The following is a 25,022-nucleotide window of genomic DNA, read 5'->3' as shown; positions in this document are numbered from 1 at the left end:
TGCACTTTCCTAGTGCATTATGCCGTTTACGTGACCGCATTGAATGCAACAACTGGTTTTGATGCGACTAGCTCGCATTCATGTAAATGCGGCTGTATGCCAGAAAATATGGTTACTTAATCCTACGAATAACCAGGGAGACTTACGAGGGCTGTTTTTTTCCAACTTTTGATAAACTTGTTAAAAAAAAACAAGACTAATAAAAAACCTTCGAGTCTACACAAAATATAGACGCATACTTTAGCTACTGCTCTACATAATTATCGCAGAGATCTATACGGTTCTTAAGGCATGGCACGAGCTTTTGGCTACCCTCTCCAAGGAAGGTTGCCGCCTGGGTCCACAGTCGTTTCTTCGTGCGTCAACGAGACTCGCTCGCCGCGGAATGCATGAAATTGGACGTGAGGGCCGTGTTAACATCTGGCACCGACTCGGCTCGGCTCGTATAAAAAACCGGTGGTGCAAGGGTGTTCGGCAAAAACTCGGACCTAACTGTATGTTTCGTGCCCGAGAAATGGCGACCGCCAATGCCGCTTGACGGGGTTTTGAAAAGTATCTAGTGGAGGACTCAGGAGCAGCGACCCCGGAAGTGTATTTTACGTGGGGGGGCTAGCGGTTAAAATAAAGGGTGAAGTGTGTGTGTGTGGGGGGAGGGAAAGGGGGAGGGGGAATTAAAATTGAAAAAAAAAAACAGTTATTACTAAGATTTCACTGTTTATAGAAGGTTAATTATCATTTCGTATACCGTGTGTCCCTACATTAATCCAAAATTCTCGTCACAAAGCAGTGAAATGTTAACACACAATTATTTTTATATTTTTATACATTAAGAGAAATGCGACTTTCTTTAGAGCACATCACCACATTGCAATGCTTTTGGAAATTGAATCCAAAAGCCAGCCGTCTCGGTGGCTTTGAGGCAAAGCGCCGCCTACGGATCCCCGGGTGGCGGGTTCGGATTCCCGCAATCTGACGGAGGCTTATTGCAGACTGCAGAGAAGGTGCCCGAGCTTTTGGTTGCACGTCAAAAGATCCCCAGGTGGTCGAAATTAATCCTCAGTCCTCCGCTGGGGCGTGCCAGATGCCCGTCGTTGGTTTAAAATGCCACCAAAAGCGGTCAGGGGATCTGACATACTTTACCGGGAGTTCACGTACAATGTTTCGTTAGCCCCTTGAAGTGACCGCGCAAATTAGCGTGTTAACATAGCGTGCTACAATTTAGCAGAGTCCCTGATTTAGTACAGAGGTACCCAAAAATGGTGAATTCATTTTATTTTATTTTTTGAAGAATGAAAACATAAACCTTTTTAGTGAAAGAAAAGAAGCATTTTTCTATGGGTAAATTTCCGCAGAATCTCTTTTTCGTGAAACTATCAAATACTTTTTTGGGCAACTGAGGCGTTTATGACTGAAAAAATGGATGGAATAAAAATAAAATACAATAATACATAACATTGCCTTCATTTTGCAAAGAATTAACGCCACAGTGGCTTAAAATATTATTTGGTGTTTACACGCAAAATTTAAAAAAAAGTTTTTTTTTTGTTTACTTGAACTATTTCTATAAAATTTTACAGATTACTTCTACTATCTAACTACGTCTGTGTGCTAAATACCTTCGCCATCTATTGCAAAACTGTTTTATGCAGTTATTTCATAGGGCCAACGAAACATCATGAAATCCCTGGACTCCCTGCAATGCAGTTCACGCGACCTAAGATTTCACAACCCCTTCTTACTTTGCTACGCATGCGCATACACAAAATTAAAACAAAACCTACCAGATTTTCGTAAATTCTGGGTGACTCTTGGTACGATACGGTCCGCTGCTGTCTGGCCGATATTTTCGGATATTTCCGGTGGCTGCTCCCCCTGACAAACTGCCAATTTCTTGGGTCCCCGCAACCACGTATCAAGGAGCGTCCTTTCGGTCGCCATAATGATTAAAAATGTAAAACTTGACATATTGTTTTTTTTAGCCTTGCACTTGTTGAAAAAAAAACAAAAAACATCCTCTGATGTTCAGATGTCCAAAGAAACCGTCCGCGGATTTCAATGACAGATCTACAACCGCAGTTTCAGTGGAATGACAGGGCGAGGAGAAGGAAGGCTGGGGAAGAGGAAGCAGATGAGCTGCTAGAGACGAGGAAAAAAACATCCCTCTCGTTCCAGCACCTTCACTGGCGATGCCTTTTTTTTTTTTTTTTTTTTTGTTTTAGGGGCGAAGCTCCTTAGGGTCTAGCCTTGTCCGTCCGCCGTCCGTGCTCACATCGATCTTGTTGGTGCTCGTGCTCGTGAGCTCACGTGCTCGTGTAGGGCAAAAAAATATTAGTCGAGAGGATTCCAACCTGTGCAGGAAGACCTCGATGGATTTCGAGTCCATCGCCTTAACCACTCCGCCATGACTGCGGGACGAGTAGGGGGCTCTGAGATTTGGTAGTAACTCAAGAGCTGAGGATGTCATGGATGAAACGTTGCATGTAGCCGCTCAATGTCTATACAGGAGAGGGCGCTGCGGTCAAATGCGTATATAATCGCGTTAAACTTTGCATGCATTGGCTCAACGTTTATAGACGAGAGGGCGCTGCGGTCAAATGCTCAAATGCGTATATAACAACGTCCCATACACATTCGCGTTCTGACATGGATGTAAAGGAACGGAAAGCTTGGCATGCTGCGGCTCAGCGTCTACGCAGACAAGCACCACCAGAGCTTCGCCCCAATCAACATCATTCACCACGTGGAGATGCGGTAAATTTTTTTTCATTTCAGCATGTTTGCAGTTTTTATGGTCGTCTTTGAAAATAGTGTAAAACCGTCTGAGTGTATAGTAGTGTGCCCGCCTGAACATAGCAGGCTGGCTCGGCAAGAGCCAAATGGTGTTTCGGAAACCAGACACAAAAATACAGGCAAGAATGCCGTGATTATTTCATGTCTCCGACGACCACCGTGGTAGCAGGGCTTCAACACAGACTGCAGTGCGATGTCTCCCCTTACAACCTGTGTTGCTTGCTAAGGCCCAAACTCCCAAGGCAGGAGCCTTGGGAGTTTGGGAAACTTTTCCCCCTCAACTTGCTACATCTGTAGGCAGTCCCCCGTTCAAGAAGGGCTTTCTTCTCGCGCAGATCGTCTCCCCGCCCTGCGACCGGCTCTCCACACGGAAGCAATTACCCGACCTTCGTGGTTACTTAGACCCCCAAAACAACAACAAACACAACAACAAAAACGCAGTTGCAAAAAAAAAAATAGCTAGGAAAAGATTTTTGTACTTTTTTTTTCTTGGGCGTCGTTGCCCAAAATAGAAGCAAAACGAAGAAGCCGGCTGGCCGGCTGGACAAAAACAGTGCGCTGCGCGTTCCCCCGCATGGCCAACACGCGAGTGGAGTATGGGAGGGCCCCAGTACCCCCTGACTGTACTGCTATGCAGGCCGCAGGCGCCGGCTCTTTTTCTTCTTTTTTTTTCCTCCCTCCATTTTTTTTTTAAGCTGCCGCGTTGTCCGCGGTTTACTGACACTCTGCTTTACTTCATTTTTTTTTTCTAGAATTTCGTGGGCGAATGTCGTGTTGTGATTGAATGGGTAGCCACCCGTAACAAAAACAGAGCCACGTGCTTGCCCTTAGCCAAGTATGTGGCTTGGCGGAGCTGAGCAACAACAGGAACACGGAGGGGAGTGGGGAGGGGTGTGCAGCATTGTTGAGTATGCCTCGAGCCAAACGCACGGGGGCTCATCATACTGCCCAGCACCCCCTGGAAAATGTCAGCTGGTGCTCAAGCCCCCGTTGCCCCCCCCCGGTTCCGGGGTCCCTGCTCAGGAGAGGGGATAGAAGCACCCACCTCCGGAACTTCCGTGGCCGGAGGCTTCTCCAGGTGGGCCATGTGCTTGGGCAGGCGGTCAGAGTCTGCCATCCTGCTCGGATCGCCTGGCCACGGGGAAAGCGGTAACACCGAGGAATCGATCCAAAGTGTTTTCCAATGTACGAGTTGCTTATCTCTTTTGCAAAATTTACGACGCAGCGACTCGGATGCATTTTTTGCTATGGGTATGAACCTCAACTGCACAAATTCGCCGCAGGGTGTGTATTCCTCGTTCGATTCGTTGGTGAGAATATTGAAACGTTTTTCCATATATATTGCAATCACAATATACATATGCACGCTCATCCACCGTGAATGATGACCAGCGAAGAAATCGTCACGAGTCTCTCGGCTTCTCTAGCTTTAATCTGTTTTCCATTGCAACAACAGCCAATAACAAGCGAGGGTTGAAGCTACGAGACACGATGAGTTGCGAAGTAGCAAACGACCTACTCTGGGTGGTTGACAGTTTGCCCGATGTGTCTAAACAGGGTTGTGAACTACATCCACACAAAAAAGGCAAGTGACTCAGCCCCAACACAGAACGGTGCGATGACACATAAAATAAACAAAGAATTGAACTCATGAATGAATGGTACAGTCGACTTCCATTAATTCGATCTGCGGAATTGGGTCGAATTATCCGAAAATCGAATTAAAAGATGCGCGCGAAATTCTGAATATCCAGCGCTTTAGATCAGGTGGGCTAACATTCTTATAATGAGCCACCGCGTACCGCAGCACGGCGGTGGTAATGGCTGTGTACGTCCTTCGCACGTTTGGTACGGTGGCAGCGACCGGTGCCATTGCAACACCGTTGCGGAGCAGCGTTTGCTGCTCCGCAGCGGTCTTGCAAGGGTTGTTTTCTGTTGAGACCCGGCCATGTCCCGTGTCTCAGCATGTGCTTCAAAATTTGAAAACGGGCTTTTTTGCCGTTGGGTGCGGCCAATCACGCTTGTAACTTGCCCACCGCGTAATTCGGAAAAAAAGAGGCCCGTTTTTGTGCGTCACGCACGGCCAATTGTGCTTTTAATTCGCCCACCACCGGATTTCTCCAAGTCGAATTGACCAATATTTTATATTTTAAAATCGAAACAATGAGTTTTTTTTTTTTCTATAAACATGTATCAGCTCTTGCCAGGACCTTTGAACAGGGTGGAATTAAACGATAAGTCAAATTAACTGACGTAGAATTAAAGCGAGTCGACTGTATACAGCCACATTTGATTAATGTGGACCCCGCTAATATGGACACTGCCATGTAGACAACATTTTCGGGGAAAAACTGGGTAAATACACACATTTCTGTCTCGTTAGTACGAACAAATCACATTACGGCTGTTTTTTCTTTTGGGGGGGGGGGGGGGACGGATGTGTACATATTTATTAATTAATTTATTTATTTTATCCTCAGGGCCAGAGGCATTACAGAAAAAACGTTCAGCCTTTTCACTCTCGTGAAGAAGGAAGACCAGCGGAGCTGTAGTCGATACACTGTGTGCTTCTTTTTCGCCGTCGTCTGTTTTTCGCGCTGTTTCCTACGATGAATTCCCACCAATGCACCCAACTATCCATTCTTCTATTATAGCTGGAAAAATTGCCGCCATCTACGAGCGACGGCGGAAACCATACAGGTTGTGTGCTTGCCGCCGTCACTTATAGATGGCGGTAGCTGTCCAGGTAGGTTTGTGTCAACATACACGGACACGATCCTGGGGAATCTAGCCCTTAACAGCTCTGCTGTAAAAGTGGTGAGAGAACGGACAAAATAACCGTGGAAAATACGGAACAGTTGAACGAAGGGGAATGCACGGTTTGCAACACTTAACAAAAAACAGCACAATCGAGAATTGACATACCCTAAGTGATGCAGGTAGATGATTCCATAAATGACGCAAAAACTTCGCTGGAACAGCCAAATGGGATGCCTACTTCGTGACGGCGGCTCGAAAGCAATTACCGAAGCGTCACCGTATACACCAGTGTCGAGCCTCACGTTTGCAGTAGAGCATCTTGCCGAGCGAGTGGAAGAGCTGCAGAGAGCAGTCTCTGCTTCCCGCAGGGGCCGCCCCACCGGCCTCCCCTTGGGGCCCATCCCGGGGTTTGCGCCTCCTGCGGGGTTTCTTGGCTGCGGCTGGCTGCATGGGACCCGCTGGTCCTGCCGGCAGAATGGAGTGGGCCATTAGGGGAGACGAGGAGCTGCACCATCAAAAGTTACACAGTCGCAATGTGCCCACGTGCTCATTTGAGTTAGGTCACAAAGAAAGAAAACACGCACACTTCATCGTTCTTGCTTCTTCGTTCCTCGTTTAGGAGCATCGTACCAAAGACCGACGTGGTCATTTTGATAATTTTTTAAACTAGCTGACAAACAATACAGTCACAGCGGTAGCTGCGACATGTCACGGCGAAGTCGTTGGGCATTATTGTCGCCTTCACAAACCAGGGGGTCTTGACGACCGAAGTCTCGTGGCTTAATTCTCACAAGCATGCACCTCGTTGTTCTCCCTGAAATGAACGGCGAGACGCGTTGGCGCATCTTTCGGCGTCCCACAAGAAGTGCAACGCTAGCCCGCGGCGGCGCCAAGACGCACGTGTCTGCCGCTTTGCGTCGTACTCACATCGAGCTTCGGCGCGTTTGCCACTCGGGGCAGCTTGGGGATCCATTATTAATAATGAAATGAGCAGTCCTTGTCTTCTAAGTGGTATTGGATGAATGGATATGGCCGAACCCTTTTAATCATGCAGCGGCTTGTGCCACAATCAAAGTTAGTTTCAACAACTAACTTCGATTAAAATTGAAATTTTAATTTCAATTTTAATCGAAGTTTAATTTTAATCCGGCACTACACGAGACTCGTGTGCACGCGTGTGTTCCATGAATACACTATATAAGGAGAGTTGTCAAAGCTGCAGCGTAGCCCCGTGGTAACGCGCCACTTCGCATGCCACAGACCCGGGATTGAATCCCGAGAGCACCGCAACAACCGACGATCTCTTTCGAGCATTTGGCAATCTCGACGACAGACTACGCCCGACAACGACAAATGCAACCATAACAGTGACAGACACCGTTTCGAGAGGTGGCGGGAGCCCATAACAGGCTATCGTTGTAAAAATATCACTGTTACGGCCATTATTATTGTACTTGGAGCAGAGCTGGCGGCACAGTTTGGGACGCGGCCCCACCTTGTTCCGCCGAGCAGAAGAACTGCAGGGCGTTGATGGCGTTGCGTACGTCCCCGGCACTGGACGCCGCAATCTGCTCCAGGTCGTCGGGGGTGGGCAGGTGGCTGACCTTGTACCTGGCCTGCGATGCGAGAAGACGCACGTCCTACCGGTAACACAAACGTCTCCAAAGCCGGCTCACCGTCGCTTTGTCCACAACTGCGGCCAGCACCTTGGACATGGATGTCGGAGCCACCGGGTTGAAGCTGAAAGATTTCGTTGCATTTGGAACAACCAGGATCGCTAAGCAAGCTACACCATGAGTGTCCACACCCCACTCCTGACTGTCTCGCGGGTGTTGCCACTTTAATGCCTAAAGCAGAGTGCGCACAATCCGCCATCTTAGAAATAACTAGTTCCATCTGGCAGAAAACGAGGTTCGAGGATTTGCGAGACGAGACAATGCCCGCATCAAAAAGGAGAGAGGAGAAGCGTCTTCGAACGAACTTGGGGGTAAAAAACATGAGCCACAGTTGGAAAAGGGAACTTGGGGGAGCAGAATCTGGGCCACTGTGGCTCGATGGAGCCAGCAGGATCTAGCTTTCCCGGTCGAACAAGTGACTTCGCTCGCTCGAGCTTATGCTCAAGTATTTTCCTACTGGAACCTCTTGAAGTGGCAATTTTCAAAAGTGGTCCATCAGCGATAGTTAAGATTAGAAAATGCAATCTCCCGAGCTCTAGACGGGAGGTTAAGAAGCTCGGGCGACGTCGCTTTGCTCTGTAAACATTTCAGCACGACGAAAAGCGGCTCCACTAATTTCGGATATTTTACCACGGATAACCGGCAACAATGATTTGAAGCATTTAATGAGGCGGTTGCAAGAGTCATTACGCCGGGGTGTAGCCCATTCGGTGCCTCTAGGGAGAACCGCACAACCCAACAAACACCAAACGGATTGTATAACAGCAAAAAGTCTATCCGCATCGAAATTTGGCCGCTCGTGTATCAATGCGAGGGCGGTAGAAACACGGGGTACCCAACGGTAAGGTTTCCCGCATAAAACCCTTTAATTGGGTTGGTGGCAAAGCAACCATAGTCACAACATGAGAATGGAAGGGCACCTAGTACGAACACAGGCGTGCGCACACTGCCTTTCGTCGTGCTTTGCCTGCGCGTGCATTCTCCATGCTCACGAGACACCGAAGCGTTGTCAAAGGTGCGGAAGGCAGGAGAAATGAAACTGCTCCCTGCCACACTCTTCCCATCGGCGACTGAAACTGCCGACCCTTAGCGAGAAAAATGGTCACTTAAATTCAGTATTAGGAGCGAAGGAATTTAGTGTCAGGCACCCCTTTCGGTCATCCCATGGGAGGCTTTCTTCGAGCATAACCGTGGAGCCAGACAATTTTTCGGCGGCAAAACGATGGTGCCCAGAACGCACCTCAGACCGGTGTGTAAGGCGTCCTATTCTGCCCATGCGTCGAAAGTGGTTCCGAAGTGGCAACGAAGGACATTACAAAACTTGGCTCGTCTATCAGTCGGATGTTGCGACCCCGGCAGTTGGGCGTGAAAGTCGCGACCAAACGTTTGAGCAAATGCGAGTGTTGCCATTGTTGTGGCGTCCTAACTAGTGATGCACCGAATCTGCCGAACTTCCGATTCGGCAAAGTTTGGCAAATGCCAAACTTTTGAAGGAAAGTTCGGCAAAGATTCGACAAATGTCTGTGCACGCGCGAATGCAACAGCAAAAATTCGACAAATGTCAGCGCACGCGCAAGAATGCGACAGGGCCATGGATTGCAAATGGATGCCGTGCAGTCGTGCAGTTACCGTTGTACAGTGTAGTGCAACCAGCGGTTACGGCGAGGTGTGGAGTAGGCAACACGGTAACTGTGCGTTTGTGAGTGAGTGTGGTTCTCTTCTAAATTTTCTGCCTCAAGAACAGAAGACCGACCAGTTATTCACACAGTCCACTGCGCAAGCGACAAATGATACGGGACATTCTGGATGACGTGATTTTCATTTGACCTTTCCAGTGATGCAACGAGGTAGTTGAAACATTGACTGACAAATAGTTTAAAGCACTCCTCACAATTAAAACAATCCTGTTTTCGGCTTGCAAGTAGTGTGTGCCAAAACAAAATAGTATTGCTTTTTCAATTAGCATTATTTTGCGATTTTCCCCCCCATGTATCTGCATAAAACTAAAAACAACTATCATGCTCGATATTGCACATTCAACGTTCCTAACTCTCCCTATCTTACGAAACGTTTGTGTGTGTCCTAACACCAGAAACTGGCATTTTAAATGTTAAAAATGAGACGTTGCGAATATGGGACACACACTTTCATGCAAAGCTGACGTCAAGTAACTCAATTCCAAAAACATGCATATTTACAATAATATTGTTATCTCTTCTGGTGGAGGCTCAGCAACCATTAGATTTTTTTTTTGCGCAAAAAACGGTGATTCCCAGAGATAGCTAGAATGCAGTGTTATTTTCTTCCTTTTAAAAAAGTACACACTCTTGCAGAGAGATCAGTGGCTTGCAGTGATGATGCCTCAAAACCGAAACTCTCGTAGCGTGATTCATGACTGCACCCGCTACTGCCCAAGCTCGTTGTCACGCCACTTCTGCGAGCAGTCATTAAAATTGCCAGTAAAAACAAAAACAACATTGATACAATTATCTTGTAGAATATCGCCTCATTTAGTAATTAACTGTGTCAACATGCATTACATGTTGCATTTAAGAAACAAAACACATAAAACCTTTTTTCGGTGGAAAAAACTAAATATCAACGTTAAGTCTGGTAACAATGTATTTTTCACGAATCTTTGCTGAATCTTTTGAAAAGTCTGACAAAATTTCAGCTTTGCCGAATCTCAACATTCGGCGCCCAATTTTTGATTCGGCAAAAGTTAGGCCCATTACTAGTCCCAACCCCCGGCCGCCGAAGCTTCTGTGGGCCGTCGGGCAGAAATCGAGGGACAACTTTTTAGGATGTGGTAAACATGCCGGTCGGTGCCATGTTCCGGGCACCATGGCATAACTGGAGGCCGCCGCTGCCGTGTGCATTGAGTCGGAGCGAAGTGTCGAAACTGCCTCGATGAGGACCTCTGCTCCCGGCGCTTCGAAAGGCCGCCGAAAGGACTCGATGCACTCACGCAATCTTGGAGACGCCCAGCTCCGCGACGAGCTCCCTGGGAAAGAGGCGGTACTCGAGGTTGTCCGAAGACTCGCTGACCACGAACACCAGGGGCGTACGGCAGGTCCTCCAGTACCTCCTGGGATGGAGCCACGTGTGTGCTGTCTGTTTGGCTCAAGCGCAGATATTGTCACAGACAGAAAATGGTAAATGGAGTATGAACCCCGTTTCTCCGCATGGCAGCTGAATTTGTCGTCAACTCCTCCATAAACGCCCAGCAATATATCGTAATATCCCGAAACATCGCCCACCCCTACAGGTACCCCAACGTGGACTCCCCCCCAATCCACGAATATTCATCCTACTTGAATCTTGGGGTTGGAGGACGTCTGTAACAAAGTAAAACGAAGAATGGAAAGACGCTTCACTTTATTTACATATTTCCTCCTCGATTTCTGCGACACCAAAGTCAGAGTGCATGCGTGTGAAATGAAAACAATGGAGATAAAAAAATTAAACTTTGTTTTGCTTACAAAAATGTTTGCTCGGAAAAAAAAAAAAAGATTGGAACTATAACAGAAGCAGTACCTCATCTCGAGGTCAGCAAACTACTGCAGAGCGTAAACTACTGCAGCGTCCAAGTCCGTCTCCACAAAAATAGGGTCACCATGAATACCCAATCATTGTCCTAGAACGACACGACCACAGTTGATAAGGTTGTGCAATGTTCCAGACAAAGCCAATGGGTAAATAAAAATTTGCTGGAACACAGGCCACAGAAGTTTGTAGAGCGCCCCATTTCGAACTCCATGTTCGTGGTGCCGTCCACGCCACGCAGCAATGCCGCCCCAACCCGTGTCAATAGCACGCCGTGCACAGACGTACGCATGTATGCACCAAACAAGAAAGTTGCGCAGGAGTCTGGTTCTTGCGATTTACAAGGCGCCCGACTTGGCCCGACGCCAAAATATTTGCCAACGCGATCGCCGGGTTTCCCGCTTCCCCAGCATTGCTCTTCATCACTTCATTCGCCTGTTTACTCACTCGTTGCGCCCAATTGGTTTTTTATTTTCTTGTAGACTCATATTTCTTACTCCAATTATTTTTTAATCTATGGATGAGCAAATGGCTAGGGAACCTAACGAAGGGAACACAGCGGTTTTAGAAGCGTGCTTTCATGGAACGAGCATTTGCGCTGTATAGCCGATCGGCATTGTTTATCGCACGTGTGCAGGCAGTGAAACATTCTTTCGTTAGCATTTCTCGTATAAAACAACAAGACTAATCAGAGTTCTGAGTTTGATGTACCTCCTGTGCAGTCATGCTAGATACCCACAGAAAAGGGGGCGTTTTTTTTTTACTTTTTCTAAAAGTTTTGTGCTCACCCACCGAGACATGGCCCACCCCACTTTCTTTATGAATTTCAGACGGCAGGGTCTAGCAGCCAAAGAAGCGCGGGGCAAGTCGAGTCCCGAACATCTTATCATCGCTCCGCAGCCAATGGGGTTACAGCATCGGTAGAGTAGAATGCCGAAGAACTAGTCGCAGACCAAGAGGTGCGATCATGATAGGCCGTGCACTGCATTTTTTTAAGCTTTCGATAATCCTAGTCGACAGGCTTGAGAACGACCACAATGTCACCACTGCTCCTGCGACCAACCCAGGTTGAACCACCAGTGCCAAAAATAGTCGCTAAAACCAAAAAAAATGCAGATTTCGAAAATTGTTTGCTGGGCACTTTTTCTATTTTCGGCGAAACTCTCTCTTTTCAGGTGTTTGTCAGGTTTGTACTCTTACCTAGGGTGAAGCACTCTACAGGTCCCGAATCAATAGAATCAGAAAACTCATATGGCGGTCACGTGAAAGTTAAGTCAGTTGGTCGGTCACCGCGGATTGTCTTAACGCAGCAGGGTGCATAGTTGGGCGAGTCAGTGCACGATCGAAAGAACTAAAACAGAGCAAAAAAGGACACAAGGACAATTACAAGTCGAACAGTGCAGTGTGTTTGCTTTCACTTGTCTTTGTGTTGTTTTTACGCTGTTTTCTTTAATCTTGTTACAATGTTTTTGTTCTCTCCTGGCCAGAGCTGTACGCAAGTATTTGAAACTACACTGGTTGAATCTTGCGAAAGAAGCAAGAGCAATTTGCCTTCCTTGTGGTAGAAACACTTTGTTTGAGAACAATTAAATTTTAGATCGCACGAAGTGGAAGAGTAGCACGATGCAAAAAAAGCGAAAAGCTCCGGACGGTTACGTTAAAGAGTATACTCGGTCTTTGGCCCCGCTTCAATCTTGTTGCCTGTGGTTCGCAACTACTGTCACATTATGATAAGTGTGAAGCGTTACAAGGGTGTATAAAAAATGTTGATCGAATTCAAACTCCTAGTTTTTTTACGAGTTTTCACAGATAACTGCCGTTTTTGGCGTTCGTACGAAACAAGCCACCGAAATACACCGATTTTGTAAGAACGAACGAACACCAAGAAACATTTGTAGATTTTCCTGATAAATAACCCCTGGAAAACCTACGGCCAACCGTAACAACCCAAGAGATAGCCCCCCTAAAACAGAAAGCAAATCTCGTGAAAACAAGAAATTAGTCAACTTTCACGTGGGATAAAAAAAAGCTAAAGAATGCTATTTTTAGACTTTGTAACCCGCAAAACTTGTGATTGCAGGGAGGGGCGACAAACCAAAGACGACCGTCCTTCCCAGTTGGCAACGTTCGCTCATTCCCCCTCCGTGGCTCTAAGCAACGCCATTTCTGCCGAAGTCACCATTGGACGCAAGGCCTTGCGATTATACTAGAAGTGGGCTATCTTTCGGTGTTTTTGAAAAAATATCAAATCGTGCCAAAAATAGGGGGCGGGTTATCTTTTGGGGGCAAGGCATCTCTCGGGACAATACAGCAGTTATAATAACCGTACATATCTGAGAGGCCCCAGAAAGGTATGGCAAGAGCCTAGTTTTTTTAACCCGAATCTTGAGACATGTGCAGGGTGCAAATGAAAGATGCCTAAAAGCTGGTCTACAGACTTGCCACTGCTTACAACCAGGTGCCTCAAAACTTTGGGATCTCTTGCAACGGGAGCGCACTCTGGCGTCATCTCTCGAGTAGCTGTGGAATGCTCGTGGGAACCGCATGTTTCCTATTTCTTGAGCATCATGCTTTCTTTCTTGGCTCAAAAGACTTTTGGCAAGGTTAGAAACAACCCTTTTTCGTAGGTAGCGCATACATCTCTCAAATACCGCAAGATCTTCACTCTAGTCAAATGTGGTTGCAAGGTCACTTCATAGATGGTGCCAGCTTGTCGGCATGTTCTCTCGATGCAATAGATCTTTAAAACCCAGTCGTACGCAAACGCATGAACGGGCCTTAGGCCCCCAGAAGGTCACCAAGAGTCTCCACCTGAGCACCTGGTGGAAGGCGTCTGCGTCCCTCAGGAAGGCGTTGGGCAGGTCCTGCAACAGAGGACGCCACTCGGGTCAATTGCCCAGCTGGAGGGCTCTAGCTTCTGCCGTAGTCCGCAATGATGCGCGACGAAGTCTGCACGAGCAACTGTCGTTGTTACAACAAGAATTATAGATTGATTCAAGGACGCGAAAGCAACGGCAATTATATCATTCCCAGTAAAATATGCCAGCCAACGCGACCATAAATCGGTGCCGAGTGCAAGAGCACAGAGTGTGCACTTGTGCTACAGAGAACCGTAAGGAACTCCATCCTAGCGTGCCATGCAAGATGCCTGGCTCTATGAACAAGGAGCTGACTCGTGTAATTTTAAGCACAGGCTTGCCCAAGGCTGCCATAGTCAAGGTGAGGATGGCAGGCACGAGCTTCAGTTGTCCCACCTCTAGCTCAAGCTTCGTACCTTCAACAACGCCTCGGCGCCTCGTGCGCTTTGAGTGCGCACTATCGACCAAAACAGGGTGCAACGCATGGAGTGCGTGCCGGAGGCCGGCCGTTCGAAAGACACGTTCTGCCGTTCTCATTTTGTCAGTGGCTGTAGCCCTCGCTAGCGCTATCCAGAAAAACGGCTGCCACGGTTCAAACACAGCTGATGAGGTCGTGCACTCTTAACCCAATTCTCCATATTCCAAGGCCGAATGGTGCGGGCTTCTTCTCGAAAAGGCTCCCCAAAGGGATTGTGCGACTATTTGGATAGTAGATTCGAATAACGTGCTATTTGTATTTTTCGAAGTGTTTGTCGTAGCGAGCCAGCCCAGAGCCGTGTATACAGAGAGTTTGGTATGTGGGAGGCGCGGGCAGAGCCAGGGCGTGCACCAGACGCAGAAAATGGGCTCGGCATGCTCTCTCGGCCAACCAGCAGCCTAAAAGAATTCCCTAGCGGTGGTAGCGAGAAACTGTTATAATCAAAGGTATATGTTTGTATATAGTTTTAATAAGCACGTAAGAGTGAAGTGTAGTAACCCTTGCCGGTTGAAAATAGGGTGCATGTGATGTTTCGATCATGATCATGCAGAAAGATGTAAGAAACTAATGTGCCGCTCAACGCTGTTTCGCTCGCACAGTGTGACCACTAGGACGGTAGATTCCTGGCCCTCGGCGTACGGATTATGTCGATCGTTTCTCTAGTCGCACTCTTCCACCATGATTTTGGATGACCGTGATTGAAATATCACGTGCACCATATTTTCAGTCACCGAGAGTCACTTCAACGCACTTCTCAAGTTTGTTTCTCGCGACCACCGCCAGGGTATTATTTCCGGCTTCTGTTTGGCCACATTCGAATTTCTGAAGACGCCCTGGAACGTGCCCAGTCCGCTTTCGGCCAATGGCACCTCCTCATTTGTCTGCTATACTTCCCAACGAACGGCCAAAGTCTAAATATGCGGCTCTGGGCCAGCCCCGCTAAGCACGCTTCTTACCGAGCGTCGCTGCACTGCGGAGAAGCAAAACCCGCGGAGATCGATTCCACGAGTGTTGCCTCTCCTCAGTGCACCGGTGCTTGGTGAGGAGCACGCTTGGCGGGGGGGCTAACCTGCCGCAATGACCACTTTAAGAAATACAGATACAGCAGACGCGTGCTTAGAAGAAAAGCCCACTTTCAAAACAGGATGATGCACACATACACCCGGAAACTTTGCGAATGCTGATATCTCACTGCAGTAAAAATTTCAAAATTAAACTGCGGCTATTATGCGAGAGTATATTTTAGGTAGAGATGGCCTGACGACATGCTTTCATCATTTACGATTCTTTTTTTTCTTTTCTCAAATTCGAAGTTTAAGAAAGAATATCTGCGAAAAAAATTTATAAATCTGCTCAATTAGGCGTAGTAGTTTGACATCTCTATAGGTATAATTCAGCGTAAAATTTGCAGTTTAGTTGCCATCCCAATGTAGACATTGGCCTTTCAGAGGCCAGTCCAAAAAATACAGTTAGCTCGAAAATTAACTTTACGAGTTCAGCTGCAGTTTTTATTTAAAAATGGTGCAGTAGTGAAATGCTCGGAGAAAACATTCGATATTCGATTAGAGAATATTTGGCCCAAACCACAATTAACTTTGAATTCGCTTCGAAATTAACATCTACTATGTATTTACACATGCCTACTCCTAAAAATTAGAAAATAACGCAGTTTCATTCTATCCAAGCCGCAACGCACCAGAACACCCCGTGCACTGTCATTTGACGCTTAACTAGTTTCCCCCACACCGCCTCCACGAGGGTTTCACGAAGTAACCCAATGCATCGTGAAACCCTCACGGAACAGCTACAAAATTCTCACCTCCAGATGTCACTGACACGCATCAGTTTTTAAACGCAGCTCAAATTACACGATGAGATCTGCCAAGGTGTCCGTGGAATCTTCGGTTTGGGAGGAGCCCCAAATGCTCTCTCATAGCCAGAGCAACAACCCGTTGCGGTCACACGTTGAGCAACACCACGTAATTCACCACAAGTATGGCACCTGGAACACGTCTCCAGTCTTTGCGTTTTCCACCCGGCGACGTCAGAAAAGTGTCATGCTGCTGCCGGCTGCGATCCGGACGGCGCTGCAGTGGCGTCGGTGGATGCGATAGATGCCCGTTCTGCTACGGGTCGCGACGCGAGACGGTCGAAATAAACCAAAGCAGACGCGAGTCGGAATGACGCAACGACAGCGCCCCTCGCATTCGCTCAACTTCTTCGCTGTCATTAAGTTGGTATTTCGTTCTGTGTAAGTGTCTTGTGCTTTGCAAGTTTAAGTTTACAAAGTTTGTAACTTGTCGGGTTTGGTAACATGCAGGTTGGATTTCATCCGTAACTTTTTGGGACTCGAAACTGCTTTTTTGCCGGAAGCATGCCGGTGCGTCGTTCTGTGTAAGAGTAGGAACGCCGTTTCCATCCATTACAATGGCGTCCTGCCCACGAGCACACGTATGCTTCTGCGGGCCCGGGTGATTTCTGTACTCGTTTGTTGCACAATAAACGTGTGTTCCTGCCAGGGTACCGACAAGACATGGCTTCGCACGCCGTTCTCTGCGGCGCGAATCCGTCGCCGCTCTGGCACCACTCCTGATGCGTGGGAGGTATAGGGTGCCGAACAGAACCATCGAAGACACGTTCGAGGCATCATGGCTATGATGATTAGAATGTGTCTTTGACCAGTGCATTTGGTGTCCCGTACTGCCCGTCCATTGAAAGTGGTCCCAAAGTGGCAACAAGTGGCGCCGCACAAGCCGGCGTGTCCTGCCGTCGGATGTCGCAACACAGGTCATAGGTCGTAGGTCAACACAGGTCATAGGAGTACCAATGGACACCGTCGTCGCCGCACCCCAGCTCCCAATTGCCGTAGTTTCCGCGCTTACGTCGAGCTGGAAGCAACCAGCGGCAGAACGGGCGTCTGCCACTTCCACCTTCCAGGCTTTGCCACAACCTAGATGGAGGCGGGTGATTGCGCGACACTTCTATGATTCGTTCAGGCGGAAATTGAGGGATCACGGACGAGGACGCGACACACACACCGTCAGGGGACACGTTCCAGGAACCGCGGCTGCGGGGCCAAGCGTCCTTCGGGCGAGCCTCACCTCGACTAGGATGAGAGGGCAGCCGGAGCGGCCGGAGCGGTTTGGGACGAGAGGCCGGTAGCGGCTGCACTGGAACAGGAAGGCCTCGAAGGCCTCCACGGGCCCCTGCATCCTCGGGGCCCACTCTACGGTCACAAGGCAAAGTGCAAAGGCATTGGAGGTTTTAACGCAGAATGCATTTTATTGGCCGATTTCTACGGAGTTCTGTAACGTTTGGCTGTAACAGCCGACCGTAACGGCCAGCTGTAGCAGCAAGCTGTAACAACACCGAAAAGTGTTATGACCGTTGAGAACCATATAAAAAGACTTCAGTTCCCTGGCAAAATTCGGACTTGCCATCTCAAGATTGTGAAACAATTGTGCTTTGCTGATAGCAAACCAGGGTCCAGGGCCTGAGCGATCAAAAGCTTCTTGTGCATATGCTTGATCTTGGCTTTTTTTTTAATGCAGAATGTGTTTGATCAGTCAACTTCTATGAGAGGACCATAATAAACAACCGTTACAAAGAACTGTCATAAAGACTGTGATGTCACGTAACACCGTGACGTCATCATGACGTCGCACAAAATCGTAATGACGTCATCATGATGTTAACATGTTAACATGACATCACGCTGTCGTAAAGTTGTCATGACGTCACTATAACATTATTCGACGTCACATGACATTGTGTCATATCACAATCATGTGACCTCCTGACGTCACACGCATATCGCATGTGCCCAGCTCAATCACAACACATTTTGATACATACTGTGTTCCCCCATCTTTGTCAGCATGATCAAGTTAGTGTAATTTTCATTTTAGCAACATTAGGGCTCTCGAGTGAAAGCAGAAGTGGTAGAATCCTTACCCCTTTTCGTGAGCATGAGCTGCAACACCCAATCCGGCCTTTTTCTACACCTGTAGTCTCCACAACCTTTCATTATCTCTCAATTTGTCATAGAGTCTAAAGAATGGGACATAAGCTTCGCACTTTGTCGAACAGTTTGAAACAGAACTTTTTGAGAAACCTGCATTGTCTGCGATAGCACTTTCTTGAGATGCGGAGGAAGAAAAAAAAGCACATGAAAAGCATTTTAAGAAAATAAACTATTTGGTGCAACAGTAAACTTTTTGATCGAAGGAAGCATAACTACTATATTGTTTTTGAGTAAATTTAGTCTTAAATCGGCCGTGGAAAAAATTAGCATTAAAAAACATTTTGTATAAATCTGTATTGGTCAACTAAACTGGTGTGCATGATCCTGGACGATGCGGTGAACGAAAAGGTGACACATTTTTCTCTGCCGTCTAAGAAGGAATACAAATATTTGATTCCATTTATCGTCCCCCCCCCCCTACATCTAACATCTGAATGCTGGCTTGTATAAGCATTGTGCTTATAGGAGTCCATTTTCTGAATGTATTCAGGATGAATCTAACAGCCCCTTTTTGTGTGCCTTCCAGTTTTTTCAATCTTTCTGCCCTGTGAGGAAACCAAATGGTGCTAGCATACTCTAGCAAAGCTTCCCCAAAGACCCAGATGCAAACAGGATATGGTACCAAAGCTTCCCCCACCGCTTGGGGAATAACAGACGGCTCTTGAAACGGACACTGAATTCCCAAAAACACTTTTAACACCAAATATAACACCAAATAAACTTTCCACACCACCAAAAAAATATGATACTAAGTGCAATATATATGCTGCAAGACTCCTTCGAGTAATTCCAAAACATGCCTCTATTCCGGGGTCAACGTCTTGAAACAAAAGCATGACTTGGAAACGCTCCTAACTCGAAATAAGTCTGGTCGTGTAAATATTGCATTGAAAATTTTTTCCTCTGGAGAAAGCTGATTCTGTGACATACCCTTATTTTGTGACATCCTATCCAGGCAACTAAAAAAAGCGAAAGCCGCTTACAACTCCCTGTAACGCCGAATTAGAGCGCAGCTCTTGAGGAGGAGGAGGGAAGGGCACAGGGGGGTTGAACTAACCAGGGGGGGTCACGTGACCTTGGGGGTCACGTGACCCCCAATGCCGATGATGTCATCACTGACGTCACTGATGACGTCATCAGTGACGATGACGATGCGGGTACCGATGACGTCATTAGTGACGTCACTGGTGACTTCACCAGTGATGATGAGGATGACGATGCGAATGTCGGTGACGTCATCAGTGACGTCGCTGATGACGTCATCAGTGATGATGACGATGACGATGTGGATGCCGGTGACGACATCAGTGACGTCACTGATGACGTCATCAGTGATGATGACGATGCGGATGTCGGTAACGTCATCAGTGATGATGACGATGCGGATGCCGGTGACGTCATCAGTGATGATGACGATGACGATGTGGATGCCGGTGATGTCATCAGTGATGATGACGATGACGATGTGGATGCCGGTGACGTCATCAGTGATGATGACGATGACGATGTGGATGCCGGTGACGTCATCAGTGATGATGACGATGACGATGTGGATGCTGGTGACGTCATCAGTGATGATGACCTCATCAGTGATGATGACGATGTGGATGCCGGTGATGACATCAGTTACGTCACTGATGACGCCATCAGTGATGATGACGTCATCAGTGATGATGACGATGACGATGTGGATGCCGGTGACGTCATCAGTGACAATGACGTCATCGGGGGGTCACGCGACATCGGCGGGGGTCACGTGACCTCGGGGGTCACGTGACCTCGGGGAGGGGGTCACGTGACCTCAGGGGAGCCACGTGACCTCGGGGGGGGTCACGTGCCCCCCCACGAGGTCACGTGACCCCGGTGGGGGGCTCGCGCGGTGCATTATGGGACATTTCCCATGATGCACCGCGCGGTTACGCCGACGGCGACGGCGACGCCGCTCAAGCCGGAAACGGGCCCCTAAGAGCTGTGCTCTAAAAAATTTAGGGATGGGGGGGATGGGGGGTGTCTGGTCTTTTTTGAAAAATGAATCTGACAGCCTTTAACGCAAGTCTTTCCAGCTTGTCCAATCTATCTGCTGTGTGGGAAAACCAAATGGCGCCAGTGTACTCCAACAACGGTTCTTCAGCAAAGCGTTTAAAGCCCATTGCGTGACCTAGGGGTTCTGCACCTGTCTTGGCTGGACTGGCCCACTCGTGCAGGGTGAGGCCCAGCTGCCCCGCCAGGCAGAGCACCGTTGTGGTCTTGCCCGCCCCGGCAGGGCCGCAAAGCAGCAGCAGGGGGGCGCCCTGCGTCGTAACCAGGGAGCATGGGTGTGAACTCCATCCAATGTCGAAAGAGAAAAAAGACTGCGTGGGCTTCGACATTCCGTCAATCGCAACAAAGGCGCAGTTGGGAGCATACGACACCTAAAGCGGGTGCGCTGCTTTGCCTCGGCAGCTGGTTGGCGGCGCCATCAGTGACGGCGTCCACATTACGTCCTATGGTGAAACACTGCCTGCTCCGACTTTGTCCAATTCCCCACAGCATCTTGGCCCCACGTCTGTGCCCTCTCACGGCCGTGTTTCTTGATCTCACTCCGGAGTAAAGGCACAATCGCGTATCCTGCAGTTGTAGGTGGCAACGACGGAAACAGACCCTCATGTTTTTTCGTTTATCTGCAATATTATTTGCCTCTACGAAGCACTTGTACGATCGACAATCCGGAAATCACTGCAGGACGATATTCACCAGTGACAGTAATCAACAAAATTTACGCGAGAAGTAGTTCTCGCTCCTCTTATCATAAGATTGCTGTTCACTCAGTGGCGGATCGAGTAGACATACTGGGACTAAAATGACCGCAGGGGGGAATCTGTGCTCTCAATTTTCAGGTACAGTGTAAAAAAAGTTAGCGCCAACCATGACCTTGAACGTTTTGTATGGCACTCTAGTTGGGTAAACCGACATTGGTCAGAAACTAAGGTTGGCTGCTATGAAGGATGTCTATGCCAGTCTGGACGTGGTCCATGCAAAATGCTTCTGTTAGGAGCCGCACCATGGCACCACTAGATCTTGTCGCGTGCTTCCAATAGCGCTTGATGGCGTTTTTAAAGAACATCACTCGCTATTGGAATTAGCGGAGATGTTTCCACCATGGACGATTCTTGCTCGTGTTGGTTTCGCTGCATTACGTTGCAATGTCACGCGACAACATGGTGGAACGTAACATGACACAGTCACATGATGTGGTGGTTGTGTGACGTGCAGCTACACTGTTACGTGACGTCGCAATTTTCCCTTTCAATTTAGCGGAAAATTGTGAAATCGCACTGTTTCGGCACGCAACACCGCAATGTCACGTGAGAAACTCGGGAAAGGGCTACAACGAAACGACGAAGACCCGATAGGACATGTCAACGAAAGGTGGTGCGTAAGACCGGCAGTTGACTGGTTTAACATGCGCATAGCTTCCAGTGCCCTTTCAGCATAGCGGCGGGCAGGTTACGGCACTTGCAAAACGGAGCTATTACTTTGTTCATGCTTTAAGAAGGACTCTTACCTTAGCTCCTTCCCTGAGGTTTGACTGGAGCCAAGTTTCCACTTCCTGAACTTTCTTTCGGTTCACAGCAAGCTCGTCCTTTGGAGAAAAGAATCCACCAGCCATATCAAATGCACAGGCAGGCTTCTCAAAATGCACTCCCTCACTTTTCTTAACACTCGATGTACTGCCGAATGTCCTGCAGATTTTTTAGACAAATATTTCTGAAATTAAGCGCATGAAAGCATGAGCCAGGCACTGAAACCGAAACTTCCCACATAAAGCTTTGAGAATGAAATGTTGCAGTCAGATTGGACAAAGGTGACACTATAAGAGGCATTACAGTAAGAAAAAGGAGATTAGAAGATTGGTAGAAAAAATTTAGTTAAGTGTGAAATTACGTACAAAACTAATGGGTTACACGGTTTAACGGGGCAAGAAATTTCAGGTAAAAATTTTTAGAGGAGGAGACGAAAAGTTTTAGTGTAGGTGGTGAAAGCTATTACCTGATATGGAGGGTACAACCACTAGCATCCATCCATCTACACTCACTTTGACATTTTGTTTGATGTGGGTAACGCCATAGGGGATGTCGCTAACTTATGTCAAACCCCGAGGTTCGAATGGTTTGACCAACATTGGGTTTGATAAACTTTCAAACTTTTGGCGAACTTTGAAGAAATTCGACTTCGTGGACAGTGTTGCTCGACTTCTGCCCCCAAAATTAAGTATTTTTGGGAAAACATTATTTAACCAATAGCTCGTTTTAAATTTTGAAGCCTAATTATCAATGTTTATTCAATATAAAAGCCGACAGAAACTTTCCATGACATGGAATGACTTAGTTATAGCGAGTTCGTTTCACTGCACTCGTGCCCATGCCCAGGGTGGAGCAAGTTTGTTTCGGCCGGCACTCCTGAGTGGCTGCACTCTCCGAGATTGTTTCAATGCCGGCAGTCCACGTGTGCATGCACTTGCTGCACCGAGAGAATCGAGTGTGCGCATCGCTCAGGCGAGGTGCAAGAGCAGACAAAAGGGATTCGTCCGCAACTGGTCTGCTATGAAGTGCCATTCGCACGAAGCTGAATCGCAAAAACAGTGAATTTCGTGCTAGAAATCGTGTCCCATAAGAGGCAGGATCAAACGTGAGCTTGAATTGTGACTTTCTGCTATTTCATGAAGAAAGCAATTGACAACCCCTACGTTTGTAAGTTTTGAGTCGTTTTGCTGCCGTACACTTGCTGAAATCTACCGACGAATGAATGTTCGAGACAAACGCATCAGCGGACGCAAGAGCTCTCTCACGGGCGTACGGGTGAAAAGTTGTCACCAAAATACGGCCGATTGTGGACTCACGTACGGGCAAACGACATTTGTCGATAAACCTCTCCCAGCAGAACTTGCAATGCATCCAATTAGCAGCCGAGAAACTAAACACAGTGGTTTTAACCCAGGCTGAAAAAAATTCCAATGCTTAACATTTACCTACACCAGTTGTTTTGCACCCTTGATTTCTATTTGAGAAAGCTCTCCAATCTCACCGCTCTCATTAGAAATAAAAGCGGACCCAGCAGTATCCAACCAAGAATCGAAATTGAAGGTGCCGTGAAATGTATTGCTGGAGATTTCAATGGACTAGTTTGAAACTGAATCCTCTCTGTCATTCACGCTTAAAACTGATTAAGCGTCTGCATGATTAGTAGTAATGGCGGTTTCTCCGGTGTAAACAGTTATAAGAATTGAAAGATTGCTCGACTTTCGTTATTTCTTACAGTTGTTTTCTTGTCAGCTTGTGGTGGAAATATATGTCATTTGTAAATATTTCCACAGCAATTGAATTAAGTCATCGCAAATATAAACACAACCGCACTGTCTCACGTTCTCGCCTGTCATTTCGATACCGGGCTGCTAGTTTCGGTTTGAGGTCGGTACTCTTACCAGAACGTAGATGGCAACAGCATCAGTTTGCACTCGACAGGTTCGTTCAGGACCGATTTTTCGTGCGGTACCACGCGAATGCGACGCATTTTGGGAGAGAACTCGCAGAGTTCCAGTGTGTGTGAAACAGACTCAATATTAGTTTGTGAAATTGCAGCACCTCCCCTTCACCAGGCGTCGATTCTTGATCGGTATCCAAGCGTGCGAAGGCAGAGACGCAACACTTCGGCGTGCCAAGGCATGCCCTTTGATCATGCCGTGAGAATTGTGTTCGACAAGTTGTGTCCTCTTTTTGCGGTACTGCGCTTTCATCAAAATTTCTCAGTGTATCTCAAAAGCAACTGCGGCTGTTTAAAAAGTTTTTGGGAAACTTCTTTGGCGAATGACAGCGAACATGCCGAAAACGTGTCCTCCAGCAAGCTGCCACCCAGCCTCTGCAACGCTTCGCCCAACTAACTTCCTGGTGACCTAAAATGGTTGACGCGGAACTTTTGGTGGCCACAATCGCGCTGCAGCAAAGGCTGCAGTGACCTAGTGGAGAAGCGCGATCCAGCAAACTGCCATAGAGATCAGTGGTTGAAGTTAGCAGAGCAAATGATTGAGAGGAGGCGAGTGGACCCGCCTCCTCTCCAGCATTTGCTCTATTTAAGTGGAAAGAGTGAAGGGCTTTATGGAGAGGGGCCTGTCCCGCTTTTCTTAACCTGAAACAGAATAAAATGAAGAATTTGCTTTCGCCTCCTTCTCATACCTTGTATCGCAAATGCTGCCTATAAAAACAACGATCGAGCAGTTGTAAATACTCCCAAACCTAGGCATTCGATCACTCACTCTGTCCCTGGGCGCGAAGCTGCGTGCCCAGGAGCCGGCGTCGGGCGCTCGCGGACGGTCCTCCTCGGGGGGCCCCCGTTTCTTCTTCGCCGCCCTCACAGCACCGGGAGGCTCCAGAAAGAGGCCGTTTTCGGGCATCACCCATGCCGCCGCTGCCTGCGGGAACGGCAGCAACTCAGCAACACCCAGAATATGGTGTACCGCTCAAGGGGCGCTCGACTTACTTTCATCGCATCCCTGAACTCCTCGCCGTTTCTATCTGTTTGAGTCGACCCGCGCACTCCAAGCGGCTCTTTGGTGGTCCACCGGGAGACCGGAGCGAACAACGATGGCAATCAATTAACTTGAATTAGTAGTAAATCCGACCTGTCCAAACTCATATTACCGCGGGCAGCAGACACCCAATCTGAAAAATACAGTTGGATTGGATTGGATACCAATGGCTATTCTAGTCGCTAACCCAATGCACTTCTGCACTTTCTTTATCTGTTTATCTGGTTGATCTTGCGATTCACTTTGGCGAGTGGGTTGCCCCTGTGCATCACTTTACGAGCTCCTTGATCCATTACTTATGAAAGAAAAACATTTTATTTTCCTTGAC

The 25,022-nt window shown here is 47.8% G+C and overlaps 1 protein-coding gene across 1 annotated transcript in view; it reads right to left on the bottom strand.

Annotated features, from left to right (window-relative positions):
• Window positions 1–24,856, bottom strand: part of LOC8041824 (cell cycle checkpoint protein RAD17) — a 35,284-nt gene extending 10,428 nt beyond the window's left edge. Inside the window, exons 1-11 of the mRNA XM_029971581.3 lie at window positions 24,646–24,856; window positions 24,422–24,577; window positions 21,677–21,754; window positions 20,306–20,423; window positions 17,210–17,334; window positions 13,584–13,636; window positions 10,195–10,314; window positions 7,227–7,290; window positions 7,046–7,166; window positions 5,853–6,014; window positions 3,836–3,921 (exon numbers count right to left, since the gene is read on the bottom strand). Of these exons, the coding sequence (XP_029827441.2) occupies window positions 3,836–3,921; window positions 5,853–6,014; window positions 7,046–7,166; window positions 7,227–7,290; window positions 10,195–10,314; window positions 13,584–13,636; window positions 17,210–17,334; window positions 20,306–20,423; window positions 21,677–21,754; window positions 24,422–24,577; window positions 24,646–24,651 (1,089 nt within the window). The 5' untranslated portion in view covers window positions 24,652–24,856. The remainder of the gene's footprint in view (window positions 1–3,835; window positions 3,922–5,852; window positions 6,015–7,045; window positions 7,167–7,226; window positions 7,291–10,194; window positions 10,315–13,583; window positions 13,637–17,209; window positions 17,335–20,305; window positions 20,424–21,676; window positions 21,755–24,421; window positions 24,578–24,645) is intronic.
• Between the last annotated feature and the right edge of the window lie 166 nt (window positions 24,857–25,022).

The sequence above is a fragment of the Ixodes scapularis genome, unplaced genomic scaffold, assembly GCF_016920785.2.
Source record: "Ixodes scapularis isolate PalLabHiFi unplaced genomic scaffold, ASM1692078v2 PGA_scaffold12__126_contigs__length_90152505, whole genome shotgun sequence".
Classification (NCBI taxonomy): domain Eukaryota; kingdom Metazoa; phylum Arthropoda; class Arachnida; order Ixodida; family Ixodidae; genus Ixodes; species Ixodes scapularis.
This window is presented reverse-complemented; position numbering and strand designations above follow the sequence as displayed.